At 37.9% G+C, this 17,500-nt stretch overlaps 1 protein-coding gene across 2 annotated transcripts in view; it reads right to left on the bottom strand.

The window, feature by feature from the left end:
• The window catches only part of LOC106867782 (uncharacterized), a 68,986-nt gene that overhangs the window by 31,784 nt on the left and 19,702 nt on the right, over positions 1 to 17,500 (bottom strand). For both annotated transcript variants that reach the window (XM_089359718.1, XM_052971654.2), the window contains exon 2: positions 2,108 to 2,268. In XM_089359718.1, coding sequence (XP_089215844.1) covers positions 2,108 to 2,268 — 161 coding nt within the window. The remainder of the gene's footprint in view (positions 1 to 2,107; positions 2,269 to 17,500) is intronic.

Raw genomic sequence — 17,500 nt, 5'->3', positions numbered from 1 at the left:
CTCCATTGTCTGGTTTGACTTAGTATATATATATATATATATATATATATATATATATTATATATATATATATATATATATATATATATATATATATATATAGGAAAATAAATAGTAATAGTAATAATAAGGCAGAATGCTAAACTGAAAGCATATTTTAATATAGACGTGTATAAGGAGGATTAAAAAGGATTTCTAACCGGCTTTCATTGCATGGCAAATTTTCAAGAAGAGGGAAAATGAAAATAATGTTTTTTACAAAAATAAATAAATAAATAAATAAATAAATAAAAATTAAAAAAATATATAAAAAATAAATATACCAATACATATATTGTCTTTGAGCTTTTAAAGTTCAATGGTAATCCATGTAGATAATTGTTAGAAAGATTAGGATACATGTAATTAAGATTAGTGTTGTGTTTAAAAAAGCTGAAAGTTTATGTGTTAAACAGGAAGTGTGGAATCTTTTTATAGAGAAATTCCAAACGCTTCTTAACATACAAACTCCTCGGTGACCATATTCCCTTCTCTCGCCTACCCATTGAAATACATATAAATTTACTTCTTGTTTCTCTAAGAACAGACATAAACTTCCTGTTGACAAAGAGTCCAGAACTCCAGCTAAAGAGTATAAAACCCACATAATTGTCTTCCCTTACCCACACTTCCTGTTTTGACACCACACTTCCTGTTTAATTCATGAACTTTCAGCCTTTTTTAAACACAACACTAATCTTAATTACATGCAACCTAATCTTTCCAACAATTATCTACATGGATTACCATTCAACTTTAAAAGCTCAAAGACAATATAATGTATTGGTATATATATTTTTTTAATATATTTTATATATATATTTTTTTTTGTTTTTGTAAAAAACATTTTCATTTTCCCTCTTCTTGAAAATTTGCCATGCAATGAAAGCCGGTTAGAAATCCTTTTTAATCCTCCTTAAACACATCTATATTAAAATATGCTTTCAGTGTTTAGCATTCTGCCTTATTACTATTATTATTTTTTATTTTCCTAATATTTGTCCACGTGCGGTTAACACATCCCCACCATTTACTGACTTATATATATATATATATATATATATATATATATATATATATATATATATATATATATATATATATATATGCCAAAGCAGGCAATGGAATACCGATTTCGGATCCTAGCAGGTACCTTTTAAGTACTCTGATATAATCCAGATCTGGCTATAGGGAACATTCAAAATCGTTTAAATTAAATCTAGTAAACTGTACTTCACTGATACGTAAGTCCTGAGTTTGCTTCAACACACACACATACACACACACACACACACACACACACACACAGAAACACACACACACACACACGCACGCACACACGTACGCACGCACGTACACACGCACGCACGCACGCACGCACGCACGCACGCACGCAATCAGACACATTCTTTTATTTTTTACTTGTTTCAGTCATTTGGCTGCGGCCATGTTGGAACACCGCCTTTAGTCGAACAAATCAACCCCTGGACCTATTCCTTGTAAGCCTAGTACTTATTCCATAGGTCTCTTTTGCCGAACCGCTAAGTTACGGGGACGTAAACACACCAACATCGGTTGTCAACCGACGGCGGGGGGACAAACACACACACACACACACACACACACACACACACACAGATATATACATACATACATACATATACATATACGACGGACTTATTTCAGTTTCCGTCTACTAAATCCACTCACAAGGCTTTTGGTCGGACCAAGTTGCCACGCAGTTGGGAAGCAAGCTTCTTACCACACAGCTATGCCTGCGCCATATATATATATATATATATGTGTGTGTGTGTGTGTGTGTGTGTGTGTGTGTGTGTGTGTTTGAGTGCGTGTGTGTGTGTGTACAGACAAATCCCTTTGGGCATGAATGACCATGGTATTGCACTTAGAAGGTTCCCCTCTGAGACACAAGTCCGGGCAATGTCGTTTTAGGGAAGACCAGCAGTCCCCAATGCATACCAGCCTCCTCTCTCCACGACTGATGTTATCCAAGGGAACGGTAAAGGCCAATACAGCTTGGCACCATTGACAAAATTGCTTTGCTTACTTTGTTCGTAATATCTGATATCTGCTTCCCTTCCATTGAATCCGGAGCCAACGATATGGTGTAATTGCTGATATTTAACTCGGCAGGTGCATGCGTGAATATCGTGCGGATTGTTGACTTATCGGGTTCCACCTGAAGTAAGATGCACGGCCTCCACTCGTCTGAGAGAAAAGTAATAAAACCAAAGTCAGTATATCATATTAACAAGAAAAAAATAAATCTGATTTTATAATGTTCATGCCTTTTTTGCATAATTCAGCGATGTATAAAAAGAACAGAAACGAAATTTCTTTGTTGAAGTGTCCAGTGAGAACAACAAGGCTGTCTATAATATCTCTTGTGGTACTCGTTTCGGCTTACTGCGACCTCACAAGACATCTTTTTGGGGTCGCTCTCAGAAATCAGATCTGTTCAGATCTACAGAGGAATGGGTTTCGCCTGGTTTGAATATGTCCAATTACTCTATCAATTTCTCTATTACTCTATCAGGAGTGGAAAGCCTAAGTAAGGAAAAAACATAATTAGGGTCCGTTAAACCGATTAACTCTTTCAAGTCACAAGTACGCTTTAGCGGGCACGATTTCGTTTGAGTATACCCCAGGAACATACAAAAGCGGGCAGTTGTACGGTCTTGTGTCTACGGCTCATTAATTAGCAGAAACAAGCTATCATCTGCTTTGTACGGTCAAACGAAATTGCGTTTGCTGAATTTTGTTACAAGAACTGATTCCGAGCCAAGAATACAATTTGACAAGCACAGAGCTATGTTCTATGGAATGCAGCGGTAAGGATTCTCACAACCCGATCTCAGAAATCAGATCTGTTCAGATCTACAGAGGAATGGGTTTTGCCATTTCGCCACTAGTAAGGATTTCTGAAAGAGGAAGATTTTATGACGGGTTTGAATAATGTCGGATTTATTTTCGGTGAGGTCCTAAATTTGGAAATCCCATCCCACAAAAAACACCAGAAGGTAAAAAACAAAACAAAACAACCCCGCAATTGCATATGTGTTTTATCTCACGGATTCAACGATTTGAGAAGCCGCAAACTGTAGCATGTTTAATTTCTGCCTAAATCTGGTACTGAGCTGAAGGCAGTCTGTCTATGAGAGATGTTTTTGAAAGTAGAGAACAAAGGAAGAAAATATATTTTGTTGTAAATAAATCCCGAGTTGTCTGGACTAGTTTCTTGAAACCCCACAGAGGGATAAAAGGCAAGATTGATCTCGACGAGATCTGAACAGTGAAATGAATAGTTACTGTTCCGAAGTCTTTACTTTGATATATTCTATGATCTTCTGTATCAGACAATTCCACCGTTCTAGAGGTAGATCGGATCGTCACAAGTGCAGAAGAAATTTTCATGTAGCATGGAGTCATTAGCAACAAGCTACAACCGAAACTGTACCGGCAGACTCAGTCCGCCAAAACCTTACTTTGCTCTTTTCAGTGTTTAGGTAAAGGAATAAAATATAACAGTGACTCCTTTTAACATATCACAGATAGTAAAGAAAATAAGCTTTAAGAATTAGAGGGTACAGTAAGGTTTGTGAAGCTGAGGATAGGAAGGAGGTGAAGTTAGACACAATGAATGCTGCCACAGTAAATTGATAAACTGAATATGAGTGAAATGTCTTATCTCCGCATATCCCCACCGTTTCAATCACAGGATACAGGAAAATATAATTTCACAGAAGAGTTATAATGGATTGGATTTTTCTTGTGTATACAGGGTATTTATTTCTTTGACCACCCACTTCTGGATTCATGTAAAGTTAAGTCGACTCATACAGAACTTGAACCCAGAACGCAGAGGATGAAACAAAATATTGTGAAATCCTTTCTTTCAACATTTCAATTCATTAAAAAACAAAAAGCAAATATCTCTGGATCCTGAAACAGAGAACCAGTGCATTATTTTGATATGGCATCAAACAGACGAGAACTACAAATTCCTCTGCACAGTACGCCAGCCTGTCGCAAGTAACACTCCGTAAGGCAACTTTAAACATTCTGGTCATTAGGAGAATCTAGAAATAAGGTGTTGAGACGTTCATCATTTCCTATTAGCAATGTAGGTGAAGTCTATTATCTTCGACCAAAGATTGAACCTGCATTGCATTCGTTCATGTGTGCTGCCTGAAAGTAAGTAATCTATCTTGTTATCATCAGATATTTGATATTCGGATAAATCAAATATTTCATATCCTGAAACATTAAACATCTGATATCCCGGGAGATGAAATATTTATTTTCAAGTATTGATGTGTTATGTGATTGCTGTAGAGCTGTTTATTTAGTCCAGTCATAGCAATTTTAGGTCGCTATGTCAAACTAAAAACTCACAGCTTTCAGTCAACAAAACTACAAACACAGTTTTCTCATTAAGTCAACAATTTTGATACACTTGCGGCTTTATAAAGTGAATCAAGGCCGTATTTGATAACAAAGTTTACACACGCGCACATACACACATACACAGATTCACACACAAATACGTATGTGTTTTTACATAAATACATACACATACATACAGACATAAACATACACACACAAACACACACACACACACACACAAACATATCTATCTATCTATCTATCTATCTATCTATCTATCTATCTATCTATCTATCTATATATATATATATATATATATATAAGGTTGAGGAGGGTATTGGATTTAACCAAACCCAGGAGGATACAGGTAATATCGAGTAAGTGCTGTATACCGACTAGTTTGCCCCAGTCGTTGTATGAACAGGATTGGGTATTATAAGTCGTGTGTACATGTAAATATATAAAAACAAAAAAATAAAGAGAGCATACAAGCTGGCATCAACATCCACCTTAATTGAGGTCAACACCAGCCACTGCAGAATCACTGCAGAATCATGAAGAAGCTAAAAGTGGACGACAGAACAGAACCGTACTGCCCCACACCTCCACACTTCAACCTCAAGGATCACAAAAAGGACTTCAATACAAAACCTTCGATTCGTCTAATATGCCCTACAAAATCCGACCTCGGAAGAATTAGTAAAAACATTTTAGACAGGATAATACCAATCGTCAGGGAGAAACTACACGCAAATCTATGGTACCACACCGGGGAGGTCATTACATGGTTCCACACCCTGGAGAACAAAGACTCCTTCTCGTTCCTCCAATTCGATATCAACAATTATTACTCATCTATATCTCCTCAGCTTTTAAATAGGGCCATTCTTTTCGCCAGGAATCTTACTAACATTACACCTTTAGAAATTAACATTATAATCAACGCTCGCAAAACTCTTATAGCTTTCGAGAACAAGCTCTGGTGCCGAGCTAATCAACATACTAATAGCTCTAACAAATTATTTGATGTAACCATGGGTTCTTCCGATTCAGCACAAGCCACGGACTTAGTTGGATTGTACATACTCCACCAATTAAAATCACACTTCCCTAACATCCATGGTGGTCTATATAGGGATGACGCTTTACTTATTACCAAGACTACTAACAAATCTTCCATTGAGAGGACAAAAAAGGATCTACACAAATTTTTCTCAGGTATGAATCTATCAATAACATTTGAAAACGCATACAAAACGGCTAACTTCTTGGACGTTTCTCTGAACCTATCTAACTCGCAACACTCCCCCTATCATAAACCCAACCAGTACCTTAAATACCTCAATATTCAATCTAATCATCATAGATCTACTTTCGATAACAAAATCATAGGGATCTCTACCCACTTATCTGATCTATCCTCTTCTGAAGAAATATTTAACAATCACGCTCCATACTACAACCAAGCACTAGCGGCTAGCGGTTTCTCACAACAAATAAAATACATCCATAACACCAGACTTAAACAATTTATATCACAAATCGCACCCAAAAGACATAACATCAATCAAAACCACAACCAACCACCCACATATCCAAGCAGACCCCACAATCACACCTATAACACTAGGGCCAAATCTAAGATGTATAAATCAGCTAGCCCTACCAAAAGTATAGACAACTGCCCTCCACTTAAACACCTTAATTACAACATGCACAGAACCCCCCAAAAAAGCGGCGGCCGCTCCATCCTGTGGTACACCCTCCCATTCTCTCTTAACACTAGGAACCTAGCCAAATCTTTCTTTAATATACTAGATTCTAACTTCCCACGACAACACAAATACCACTCTATATTCAACAGATCCACTTTAAAATTATCGTATTCTACCACTCCTAACTTTTGAATCTATTATAGCAGCTTCTAACAAACAAACTCTCGCTCTATTACCAAAACCTAAGCAACCGTAACTATGCTAGCACCAGCACCCGACCCACACATACACCCAACACGGACATCATTATACGTTCTTCTAACACTAACGCTCGTACACTGGAACAAAACCACAATGGATCCCAGCCCATTAATATTCTAGACAATAACAATACCAATAATAACACTGATAGGACAAATAGTCATAACTATAATTCCACTGATCTAGATTCCTACACATCCCTTAATAACATATCCTCCAATAATAATAACTCAACCACAAGCATACGCAACCCTCTAGCCTCCTACACTTGCAACTGTCGCTCCGGGACTATCTGTCCGCTTCAAACACATTGCGTAAGATACAATGTAATATATAAATGCACCGTGAAAAATCTATTACATAACTCTACTGCCACGTACATTGGTACAACTATAAACTTTAAACATCGCTACGCAGCGATTATGCACTCTTTTAGATACGACAAACACAGTAAATCTACAACATTAGCCAATCATATTCATCACCTCAAAAACAAAAATACCCAATACACCTTAAAATGGTCCATCTTAGATTCTGGAACTTCATACCAGGGCCAGCGCTCCAATTGCAAGCTTTGCCTAACGGAGGCGTTCCATATTTTAAAATACAATTCTCCCACTCTACTTAATCGATATAACGAAGCGTTTAGCAACTGCAACCACCGCTCTTTTCACACATTTAGGTTCTATCACAAGCAAAATTGCACAAACGATCACGCAACATAATCGCACAACCCCCCACAGGCAACCTATTCAAACTGGCAAAAATATCCATCTTTCACCATCTTTTGAATAGGATTATTTCCTTTCGATCATCTCACCACACATATACCACCAAATCTATTTCTTCTATTCTCAAATTCACAAGAACCCCACCTACGCATACATACTACGTCACTTCTTTCAATCCCTTTCCACCGTCTATAAATAGGATTGGCAGCATCCTAAAATATGATACTACTAACTACCTTTCCCACCCATCCCTTCCCTTTATCTCTGTCCTTAGTTTATCACTCATACCCCCACCACCTATATACTACACACACGCATTCCTTCCTACTCACTAGACCTTTTAACCTCATCCCCCTATTCCACCTTCACTCTATATGCTCATCCCCTCTACCCTGTCAAGACCAACTGACCATAAATATATCGCTACCATCCTCCGCCTCTATCTCTCCTCTATCCCCTTTCACATTCTGTCTTCATGACTTGACCTAATTACCGCTCACTTTTCACTTGACTTGGCCATTCTTCAAGTAAACAAGCAAAAATCCATCGCAATATGGAATATATGTACCTCTGCTATCTATGCTATATCAACTTTCGCTCTAACATAAATTTCCGGATTATCCACACAAGGATTACTTTGCACGGATTTCTACACGGATATTTACCACTGGAATGAAACTACACTTCAAGTACTGTTCTCTCTTTTTTCAGCACATCACATTCTTTACCACTTCATACTAAAAATATCCACCCATGGATATAATAATAGATTACTTTATTTTTTCTGTCTCTGATGAAGGGAAGTACTGGATCTTCCCAGAAACAGCTGTAAGACTATCCATAAACTACTTCTCCAGCCTTACCTTTGCTCTCTTTATCTTTTTGTTTTTATATATTTATATATATATATATATATATATATATATATATATATATATATATATATATATATATATATATATATATATATATGTTATTATATGTATTTATTTTCTCTAAGTTAATAATTAACTCCGACAAAATAAATTGGTTAATAGATACCAGGGTAGCAAAGATCACAAAATGACTGTGGTGTAACTCCTGTTTATGAGGTAGAAACTCCTTGTTATTTTGGGTACTTGAGTAAACATACAAATTTAGTAAATGGAGTAAAACGCATATGTTAAATGAATTCTTTTATTTCCAACATATGTTTCGAAGATTACAAATTGTACCTTCCAAAGGAATAGGTGATGTTGAGAAGATTACATCCTTATCAACATCACCTATTCCTTTGGAAGTTACAATTTGTTATCTTCGAAACAGATGTTGGAAATAAAAGAATTCATTTAACATATGCGTTTTACTCCATTTACTAAATTTATATATATATATGTATATGTATAACAAGTTGCACTGCGGGACACCTTCATCAGCTACTGACTGGAAACTATAATAGTTTCTGCAGCATACAGTTGTGCAAATCAATATTGTAACTAGTCCAAACATGCAGCAACTATTTCGGTTTAATACTTACCAGGAATTTATTCTTTGTTCTTGGCACTTGTTTACTCCTCGGACGTCAAACCCTATCCATGATGAACTATTCCCGGAATTCTTCTACATTTTACGAATCACTGTTCCGGTATTCTTCGTATGTTGGATGTCATCCCAGAATATTTCTATCACAGCTTACTTTACTATAAATAAATATGTAACCTTTCGCTTTTTAACTTGCTTCAGTCACCGGAATGCAGTCATACAGAGGCACCAACGTGACTTGTTTTTAAGTACTTATTCGATAGATCTCTTTTTGTTGAACGCAAACATAAACAAGCTAACACCGGATATCAAGCGGTAAGGCAGCGAGAAACACAAAGAGGCACGAAGACTCTCTCTCTATCTCTCTCTCTCTCTCTCTCTCACACACACACACACACACACAGCGGGATGCTACACAGTTTCTACCTACCAAATCCACTCACATGACACTGGTTAGTCTTGGTCCACTGTAGACGACACTGACCACATTGCTGCTCAGTGAACTTAACACAAAACCACTTGGTTGCGAACTGAATTTATTAACGGCACAGCCATGCTAACTAATTTGATTCCAACAGAGCGAGTGGAGATGGAATGTTACGACTTTTGTGTATTGTTGAAAGAACAGGAGAAACGAAAGTTACATAAACAAGGAGGCGGAACCCGTAACAACAACAACAACAAGCATATTAACATTAACAAAAATAATCAACAGAAATAGTAAATATTTTAAACATTTTTTAAATAGTTAAATTTTATCCCAGACTGCAGGCATGCCTAGAATTATTTATTGGCTTAAATACTCACGAGATTTGACACAAAGAAGGTCAAGAAATTCCAAAACGTCTTTAAAAATGTACAAGGTAAGCAATTAAGGTTAATTAAGAATTAAAATATTTAATTCTGGAAATTAAATGACTTAAACTAAATTAACTTAAATAAATGTTATATTATAATGCTTAACTCCGTAGGTACTCTAATCTATAAGCAAGTCTGTCTGGCCACAAAATATCGTGGAAATTAATATTTTAAAATTAAATTTTAAATTATATAAAATAGAAAAATCAAAGTTGTTAATTGAAGAATCCCGTCTTTTAGTATATTTTCGTTTTTTTTTTGTTACAATTCATGCTTGAGTCATAGAGACAAGCAAAAGTGTTAAAGATCTAGTGTGCAACATTACTACCACGAGTATTATCAAAATGTAATAACGATCATTAGATAGGGAGATACAGTGGAGAAATGTCTACAGAGCAAAATCATGAAGATGGCCATTTATTTAATATGAACTATGACGTCGTTACAAGATAAAATTCCTGACGTCGCCGCGTCGTTGTGTGTACACATTGTTTGTAAATGCAGTAAAATATATGTGAATCTATGGTTCATTTTGTGTGGAAGCTAGCTTCATCCCTGTGCAGCTAGAGAGAGAGAGAGAGAGAGAGAGAGAGAGAGAGAGAGAGAGAGAGAGAAGAGAGAGAGAGAGAGAGAGAGAGAGAGAGAGAGAGAAGAGAGAGAGAGAGAGAGAGAGAGAGAGAGAGAAAGAGAGAGAGAGAGAGAGAGAGAGAGAGAGAGAGAGAGAGAATAATAGTGTCTTTATAAATAGAGTGGTAAGACTTCTCTCGCGCATTGCCGAAGGGCATTGGAACAAGGGTGTGGGGGGGGTGCAGGTGGTGTAGTTGCACCTCCAAAAACTTTTAGGGGGTGGAAATCAAAATTTGGACCCCTCACATACCTTTGCCAGGTTCAGAAAATAGTGTCTAAAAATTGATCTGTAAAAGTTGCTTGAAGTTAGATTTCTTCTCAACTAAAACAACGGACAAAGATAAATAAAAGAAAAATGAAGCTGGTCATAAAAGTCCCAAGAGAATTCATGACAAACTTCTGAACGAAAGTAGCATCAACATCAAAAGTATGTGGTAGCAACAACAGCTGCAGTAAAAACAGCAACATGACCAGCCGCCACGGCCACGCCTCAGTACTAGCGCAATTGACAGGCCAACTATTCTCATTTCTCATTTCCTCAATTCCTCAATTTGTGAAGACTTATACTTTTCTTTCCCCCACTAGCCACCTTAATCTGAATGTATAACTCATAGCAATATAAGTCTGCATCAAGCTCCTTGCTGGACCGTGGACGGAAAAGAAACTTTGCCCAAATAATTGCATGACATCGTCGAAAAATGGAGAGCTTCTGATGCTGTTATTCGTTCTAGTAACTATTGATACTATTGCAGCTTATTCTGTCTCGTACATATGGAAAACTGCTTCCAATCATCCCAAAATATTTTTACACTCGTTTTGGCAATGAAACTTTCCATGAGGATGTGCAAAGCATTTTCATTGCACAAGTTTTTATGCACATGTATTATAGCACAGTGTGTTATACAGTGCTGCGTCATTGTGGTACGGAACCAGATCTTCAAACGGCGAAGTGCGCTGAACAATCTCTCGCTTGCAGCTTATACTGTCCTTGCATCAATCGAGAGAACGTTCAACGCACTTCACCGTTTGAAGACCTGGCTACGTACCACAATGATGCAGCACCGTCTAACACACTGTGCTATAAGGCATGTGCATAAAAACGTTGTGTGCAAGGAAAACGCTTTGCACATGCTCGTGGAAAGTTTCATTGCCAAAACGAGCAAGCGTAGAAAAATGTTTGGAATGATTCGAATCACTTTTCCATAAGCAGCCTTGGTTAAGTTTGGGGTTATTCTCGATTCCTTCCTTAAGATGTTGGAGATAGACTGTTTCAATCTGGATAGTTTGTGGTTGAGTTCTTGGTTGGTTGGGGTGGGTGGAGTGGGTGGTCTAATTGGTACGTAGGAAATTTACCGGGTGTGTTGTTGTTCTTCTTTATTACCAATAGCCAAAATAGGATACGCCAGAAATGAACTTGCACGCAACCAAGGCAAGTACAGCAGAACGGAGGACAAGGTGACCCACACTACACGCTTCCTAGATATATTGAAAACCAACGGGTATCATAGATCCATTGTAACCCAAGACGACCAACACGCCGAACACATAGAAAACCCAGCAACACATGCTTCCTTAAAATACCCCATTTTAGCGAGAGGATAACTACAGCCATCCGAAGAGCCATAAGAAGAGAAGGGCTAGACATACAACTAGCCCACTCTGGCACCTCTCTGAGGGGACACCTCGCAAAGAAACGAATAACGGACAACAATCAATGCACATTAACAAATTGTCCCATCCGTGACACAGATTTATGTCAACGGGTAAATGTTGTGTATAAAATACAATGTAACAAATGCAACAAGATCTATGTGGGTAGCACAACAAGACCGTTACACGTCCGCATCAAAGAACATCTGAACACGAGAGCCTCCTCCTTCGGAAAACATCTAGACAGATGCCGGAACACCGACAAAAGCATAACAGTCACAATTGAGGCCAATGAAAGAAATTTGGGTAATTTAAGAATTAAGGAATCTATACCCATACACAGACTAGGACCCCAAATTAACAACAGGCTGGAGATTGGTAATCAATATATTATTTAGCTACATCTGGATGTGTGTAGGCTCATTCTTAATAACATGCTCATATATTGTTTATAACAAAAAAAAAAAAAAAGAAGGGGGAAAAAGAGAAGCTACACGTATAACACATAACTTAGAAGCAGCGCTACAGATGTACCAACACACACGAGATTGAAACATAGCCGAGCTTACGCACTTCTCATGAGGAATTCCGAAAGGAGCTTGGTGAGACCACTGCTGAGACGCTTCCGTAAAAAGAAAAGCCGTTGGAAAACCTATTATCGCAGCGACTCCATATAAGAATATCTGAAGAAGGAATTGTATTCCGAAATATCATCGGACTATAGATAACTAAATTACGACAGGTATATAGTCCATTTTTTGTATTATAGTGCATTGTTGTAACATTCAAAGCTTTTTATTCTTTACAAACAATACACAATGCTTCAAGCGAACTACAATATTCTCCTATATATATATATATATATATATATATATATATATATATATATATATACATATATATATATATACATATGATTCTTTTACTTGTTTCAGTGATTAGAGTGCGGCCATGCTGGAGCACCGCCTTGAAGGGTTTTAGTCAAACAAATCGACTCCAGGACTTATTTCTTAAGTCTAGTATTTATTCTATTTGTCTCTTTCGCCGAATCGCTAAATTACGGGGACGTAAAGACACCAACACCCGTTTTCAAGCGGTGAAGGGGGACAAACATATACACAAAAAGACACACACACATAGATATATACAAATATATATCTACCAAATCCACTCACAAGGTTTTCGTCGGCCCGAGGTATAGTAGAAAAGGATCTTTTCTGTTTGGCTGCCAGCATTTCAAAAATTATGGTTTATCGAAAATTTTTAAAATCTGGCATATTGATGTAGTCTTCCAAGCTGAATTACTGGAGTTATTTCACTTTTTCCAGAAAAATATTGTAAAAAATTTATAGAGGCTTAAAGTTTGATCATTTTCACCCAGTCAGGAAACGAGATTTGGAAGCTGTCATTTTGTGCGTGACTGCACGCGGAAAACGAGTAAACAATATGTCTTTTGTCGTTTGAAGCATTCGATATGCATTTAATGCGATAGACAGCACATTACAAATTAATTTTTTTTTTAAAAACAAACATTTTGTTGACCAAAACAACATGTCTTTTGTAGTTTTAAGCATTCAATATGCATTTAATGCGATAGCACGAACTTAAAAAGATTTATATAAAAAGGTTATTTAGCTGTTATTTGTAACACACCTCACAACCACCTCAATGACAAAAAGAAAAAAAAAAGTAAACAACTCTTGTTTTACAGATTTAAGCATTCGATATGCATTTAATGAGATAAACAACACATTTATATATGCTTAAAACACAAGCATTTAATCATTATTACGAACTTAGAAAATTTATCAAAAAACGATTGCTACCATAATCAAATAGATCGGTAAATTACAAGGTGGATAAAACAGTGGAACACAGCATCAACAAGTGTTTTCAATATGTTTGTCAACTGATAGGTAAAATTTCCAGGTGGATAAAACCAAGTTGGATAAAACCAAATTGTCAACAAATTAAACTACTTAGTCAATTCCATAACTCTTGAATTCTTATTCGCACATCCGACAACCCTGGTCGCCTACCGTGGAATATAAAAAGAACTTTTTTTATCAGCTCATCGTTCTTCAATACGAAAAAAAAAACGATAAAGAAACGATCCGTCTCAATATTGTCTCGGAAAGTTGTTTTTTTTTTTTTTAAATATTTACTACTGATTGCTTGAAGCTAACTTTTTCCCTATACCTCGATCCCTGAATCTCACATTTATATATAACTTGTTCCTGATCTTGTGAACACTGTGTGGAAGACACGGGAATGGAGAAAATAAAATTAAACTATCTACTCCATTCCGTAACTCTTGTATATATATATATATATATATATATATATATATATATATATATATATATATATATATATATATATATATATATATATATATATATATATATATATATATATATATATATATGTATATATATATATATATATATATATATATATATATATAGGATAATAATATTAGGGATACAAATCTAAATTTACAGGTAAAAACTCAATTAAATTTGGTTCTTTTCTCTAAATTATATATTTATATATATATATATATGTATATAACACACACATATATATATATATACATATTCCCCTCACCTACCACCCCACCACCCTACCTCTCCAACGCACCATTCTCTGAGCCTTCCGGCGACTCCAGTCCGACCTTCCACTTCGCACATCTTCCCTAACCGACCCCTCCCCTCCTTCAAATGAGCCCACAACCTACGAGACCTCTTTGTCCACAGCTTCTTCTCTAACCTAACCTCGCAATCCAGCTCGTTCCCCTGCTCCCGTCCACGCTGCCGTACTTGCCCTTACCTCTCCAACACAACCCTACTCATCGGCACCCATCATCGACCCTATCACATTACCGACTCCTTCACCTGCACTTCTACCAATATCATCTACTACATCTCCTGCTCTCTCTGGCCTTCTCTATACATCGGGCAAACGGGAAGCCGCTTGGCTAACCGGTTCACGGAACACCTCCGAAACATCCAACTCGGCAATGACACCCCGGTCTCGTGCCATTTCCGCTTTACCGGTCACTCTTTGCAACACCTGTCCGTGTTCGGATTGTCATTGCACAGGGGCCATCTGGACTTCCATTTGCGCCGTGAACAAGGATTAATCTTCTCTCTTCGCTCCTTTGCCCCACATGGGCTCAACTCTCTTCCCCTCTTCATCTAACCTCCTCTCCTCGCCTCTCTCCCCCTCACACTTACTTCCTCCCAGCCACCTCTCTTCTCTTGCTCCGACTCCTCTTCACTCCTACTCTCCTTCTCTCTTCTCACTGCTACCCACCTTTTCCTTCCCACTTCATCGACATCGCTCATTCGTAAGCCCATCCCACCCTACACATTCCAACCCCACCTTCCCCATCCTTCCCATCCCACCCAGCCCGTCACTTACACACACACACACACACACACACACATATATATATATATATATATATATATATATATATATATATATATATATATATATATACACATATGTACGACGGACTTCTTTCAGTTTCCGTCTACTTTTGTCGAGTAAATCGACCCCACGACTTATTGTTTGTAAGCGTAGCACTTATTCTATCGGTCTCTTTGCTCGACTAAAGGCGGTGCTCCAGCATGGCTGCAGTCAAATAACTGAAACAAGTAAAAGTATATTATATATGTAAATATGTATTATATATATTTTATATACAGATATTATATGTATATTATATTATAGTACTTCACTTATCCATGTGGGATCTACAGTCAGTGAGCCATTAGGCAAGAATAGGGGTCCTATCTTATACTGTACCGTAGCAGTCTCTTTTGCAAATCTATAGAAAGCCTTGGGGTTTGTTTTTATGCTTTCTACTGCTCTCTTCTCCTTCTCTGCTCTCTCCTTTTCATGGGAGAGTTTAATCTTGTTTTCTATTTCTAACAGTGTTAGTTTTAATTTAGCCCTTTTCCTATCCCCCAGTTCTCTATTTAACTGGTTTGAGACCTTTGTTCTGTGTCTCATAAGGATTTGCCTGTCTCTAGGAATTCTATTGGCATGTTTGCTGGTCTTTCTATATGGCACGTATTTGGTGCATATGTCTTGTATGGTTGGCATACAATGACTTAGTTTGAGGTCATTGTCTTGTATAGAAAGGCTGTCATGCCAGTTTTGATTTCGAATCTCTCTGCGAATTGACTTCCAGTCCGCCCTGTGGAAATTCAGGTTGGATATTGCTTGAGTCCTCCTGGTGGGGTGGGTGTCAGTGGGTTGTCTAGGACCATATATAGTTAATTCTATAATGTTATGATCTGAGAGAGATGTGGGCGTTATTTTCACATTATGGATTAGGCTCACATTGTTTGCGAAGCAGAGATCTAAAATATTGCTTCCCCTGGTTGGTTAGAGTATCACTTGTTCCATGAACAGCAGGTGGGATAGTTCTAACAAAGATTTTGCCTGGCTTTGTTCATGCAGTGACATCCCAGAGAGGATGTGACCTTCAAGCCATTTAACATTTGGGAGGTTAAAGTCGCATAGGAAAAGTATATTGATGTGTTGGTCTAGATTTGTCAAGGCCTCTTCTATGCGTCTGAGGCTGTCCTCAAATTTACCCTCCTGCTTTGCGGTATTTGGTGGACGGTATGTTGAGCATACAGCTACATCAATCTGTTTTATGTGTACTATTAAAGTATCACAGACAGAGTTTGAGTGTGATAGGAGTAGTAGGAGTGTGACATCTTCTCGGATGTACATTGCAACTCCCCCATGACTTCTATCCCTTCTGTCTGTTCGGAGTACGGCATACTCTGCTATGTTTATCTCCGCATCTGCTATATTAGGTGTTAGATGCGTTTCAGTAAGTACCATGCATATTGCTTGATTGCATGTAACTAGGTCTTTCAAGTATAGAAACTTGTCTTTGCCGCCTGTTCGTAATAGGCCCCGGATATTCAGTAGGAATATGGGTGTGATATCTGTGCAGGGGTTCCTGGTGTTAGCGGTGGCCATCCCTGATCCATCATCTGTGGTGGTCTTGGACAACGGTTCATGTGGCATTGACTCTGTACCCTCTGCATCCACGTTAACTGATGTACCATTTTCTGGGCCATGCTTAAAAAAGCTTGCTGGTCAGCTGCTGCAGTTCGTACAGCCTCTGCATACAGCCTTTTGCTGGGAGCAGAAGGAATATACGGACTTCTCTCTTTGTGAGTCCTGTTGGTATTCGGTGGATTATGTGTATGTAGGTTTAAGCTTTCTGGTCTCCCTTTTCTGCGCTCCCACTTATTTTGTTTTAAGTGGTTATCTACCTTGTTTAGCTGGTGGTGTTTGGGATGGGCAAATTTGCAGTTTCGTCCCTTTTCCCCGTACCAGCAGGTACCATTTAGGTAGAATTTACAGATCTGTTTCTTTTTCTCTGTATGACGTGCTTGGGCTTGAAGCCTGTTTGTGTTTGTGTTCACCGTCTTCTTGTCTGTTCTCCTGTCTCTGTCGTTTGGTGTGGTGCTGCGTTGGCTGTATTCACCATGGCCATTGCAGCCCTCAGCAGTGGCTACAGCACTGGTGGCATTTGCCTTGTCTCGGTGATCCGTTTGGTCCTCTTGAGCCTGAGCACAGTGTGCAGGGTCTTCACTGTCCTTTTTTGTGTCCGTGTCTCTCATAATGCCTTCTAGGAGGTCAAGGTGCGGTATC

The sequence above is a fragment of the Octopus bimaculoides genome, chromosome 11 (assembly GCF_046866305.1).
Source record: "Octopus bimaculoides isolate indiv1 chromosome 11, ASM4686630v1, whole genome shotgun sequence".
In the NCBI taxonomy this organism is placed as follows: domain Eukaryota; kingdom Metazoa; phylum Mollusca; class Cephalopoda; order Octopoda; family Octopodidae; genus Octopus; species Octopus bimaculoides.
The sequence above is the reverse complement of the archived record's forward strand: the minus strand, read 5'-3'. Positions and strand labels throughout refer to the sequence as shown.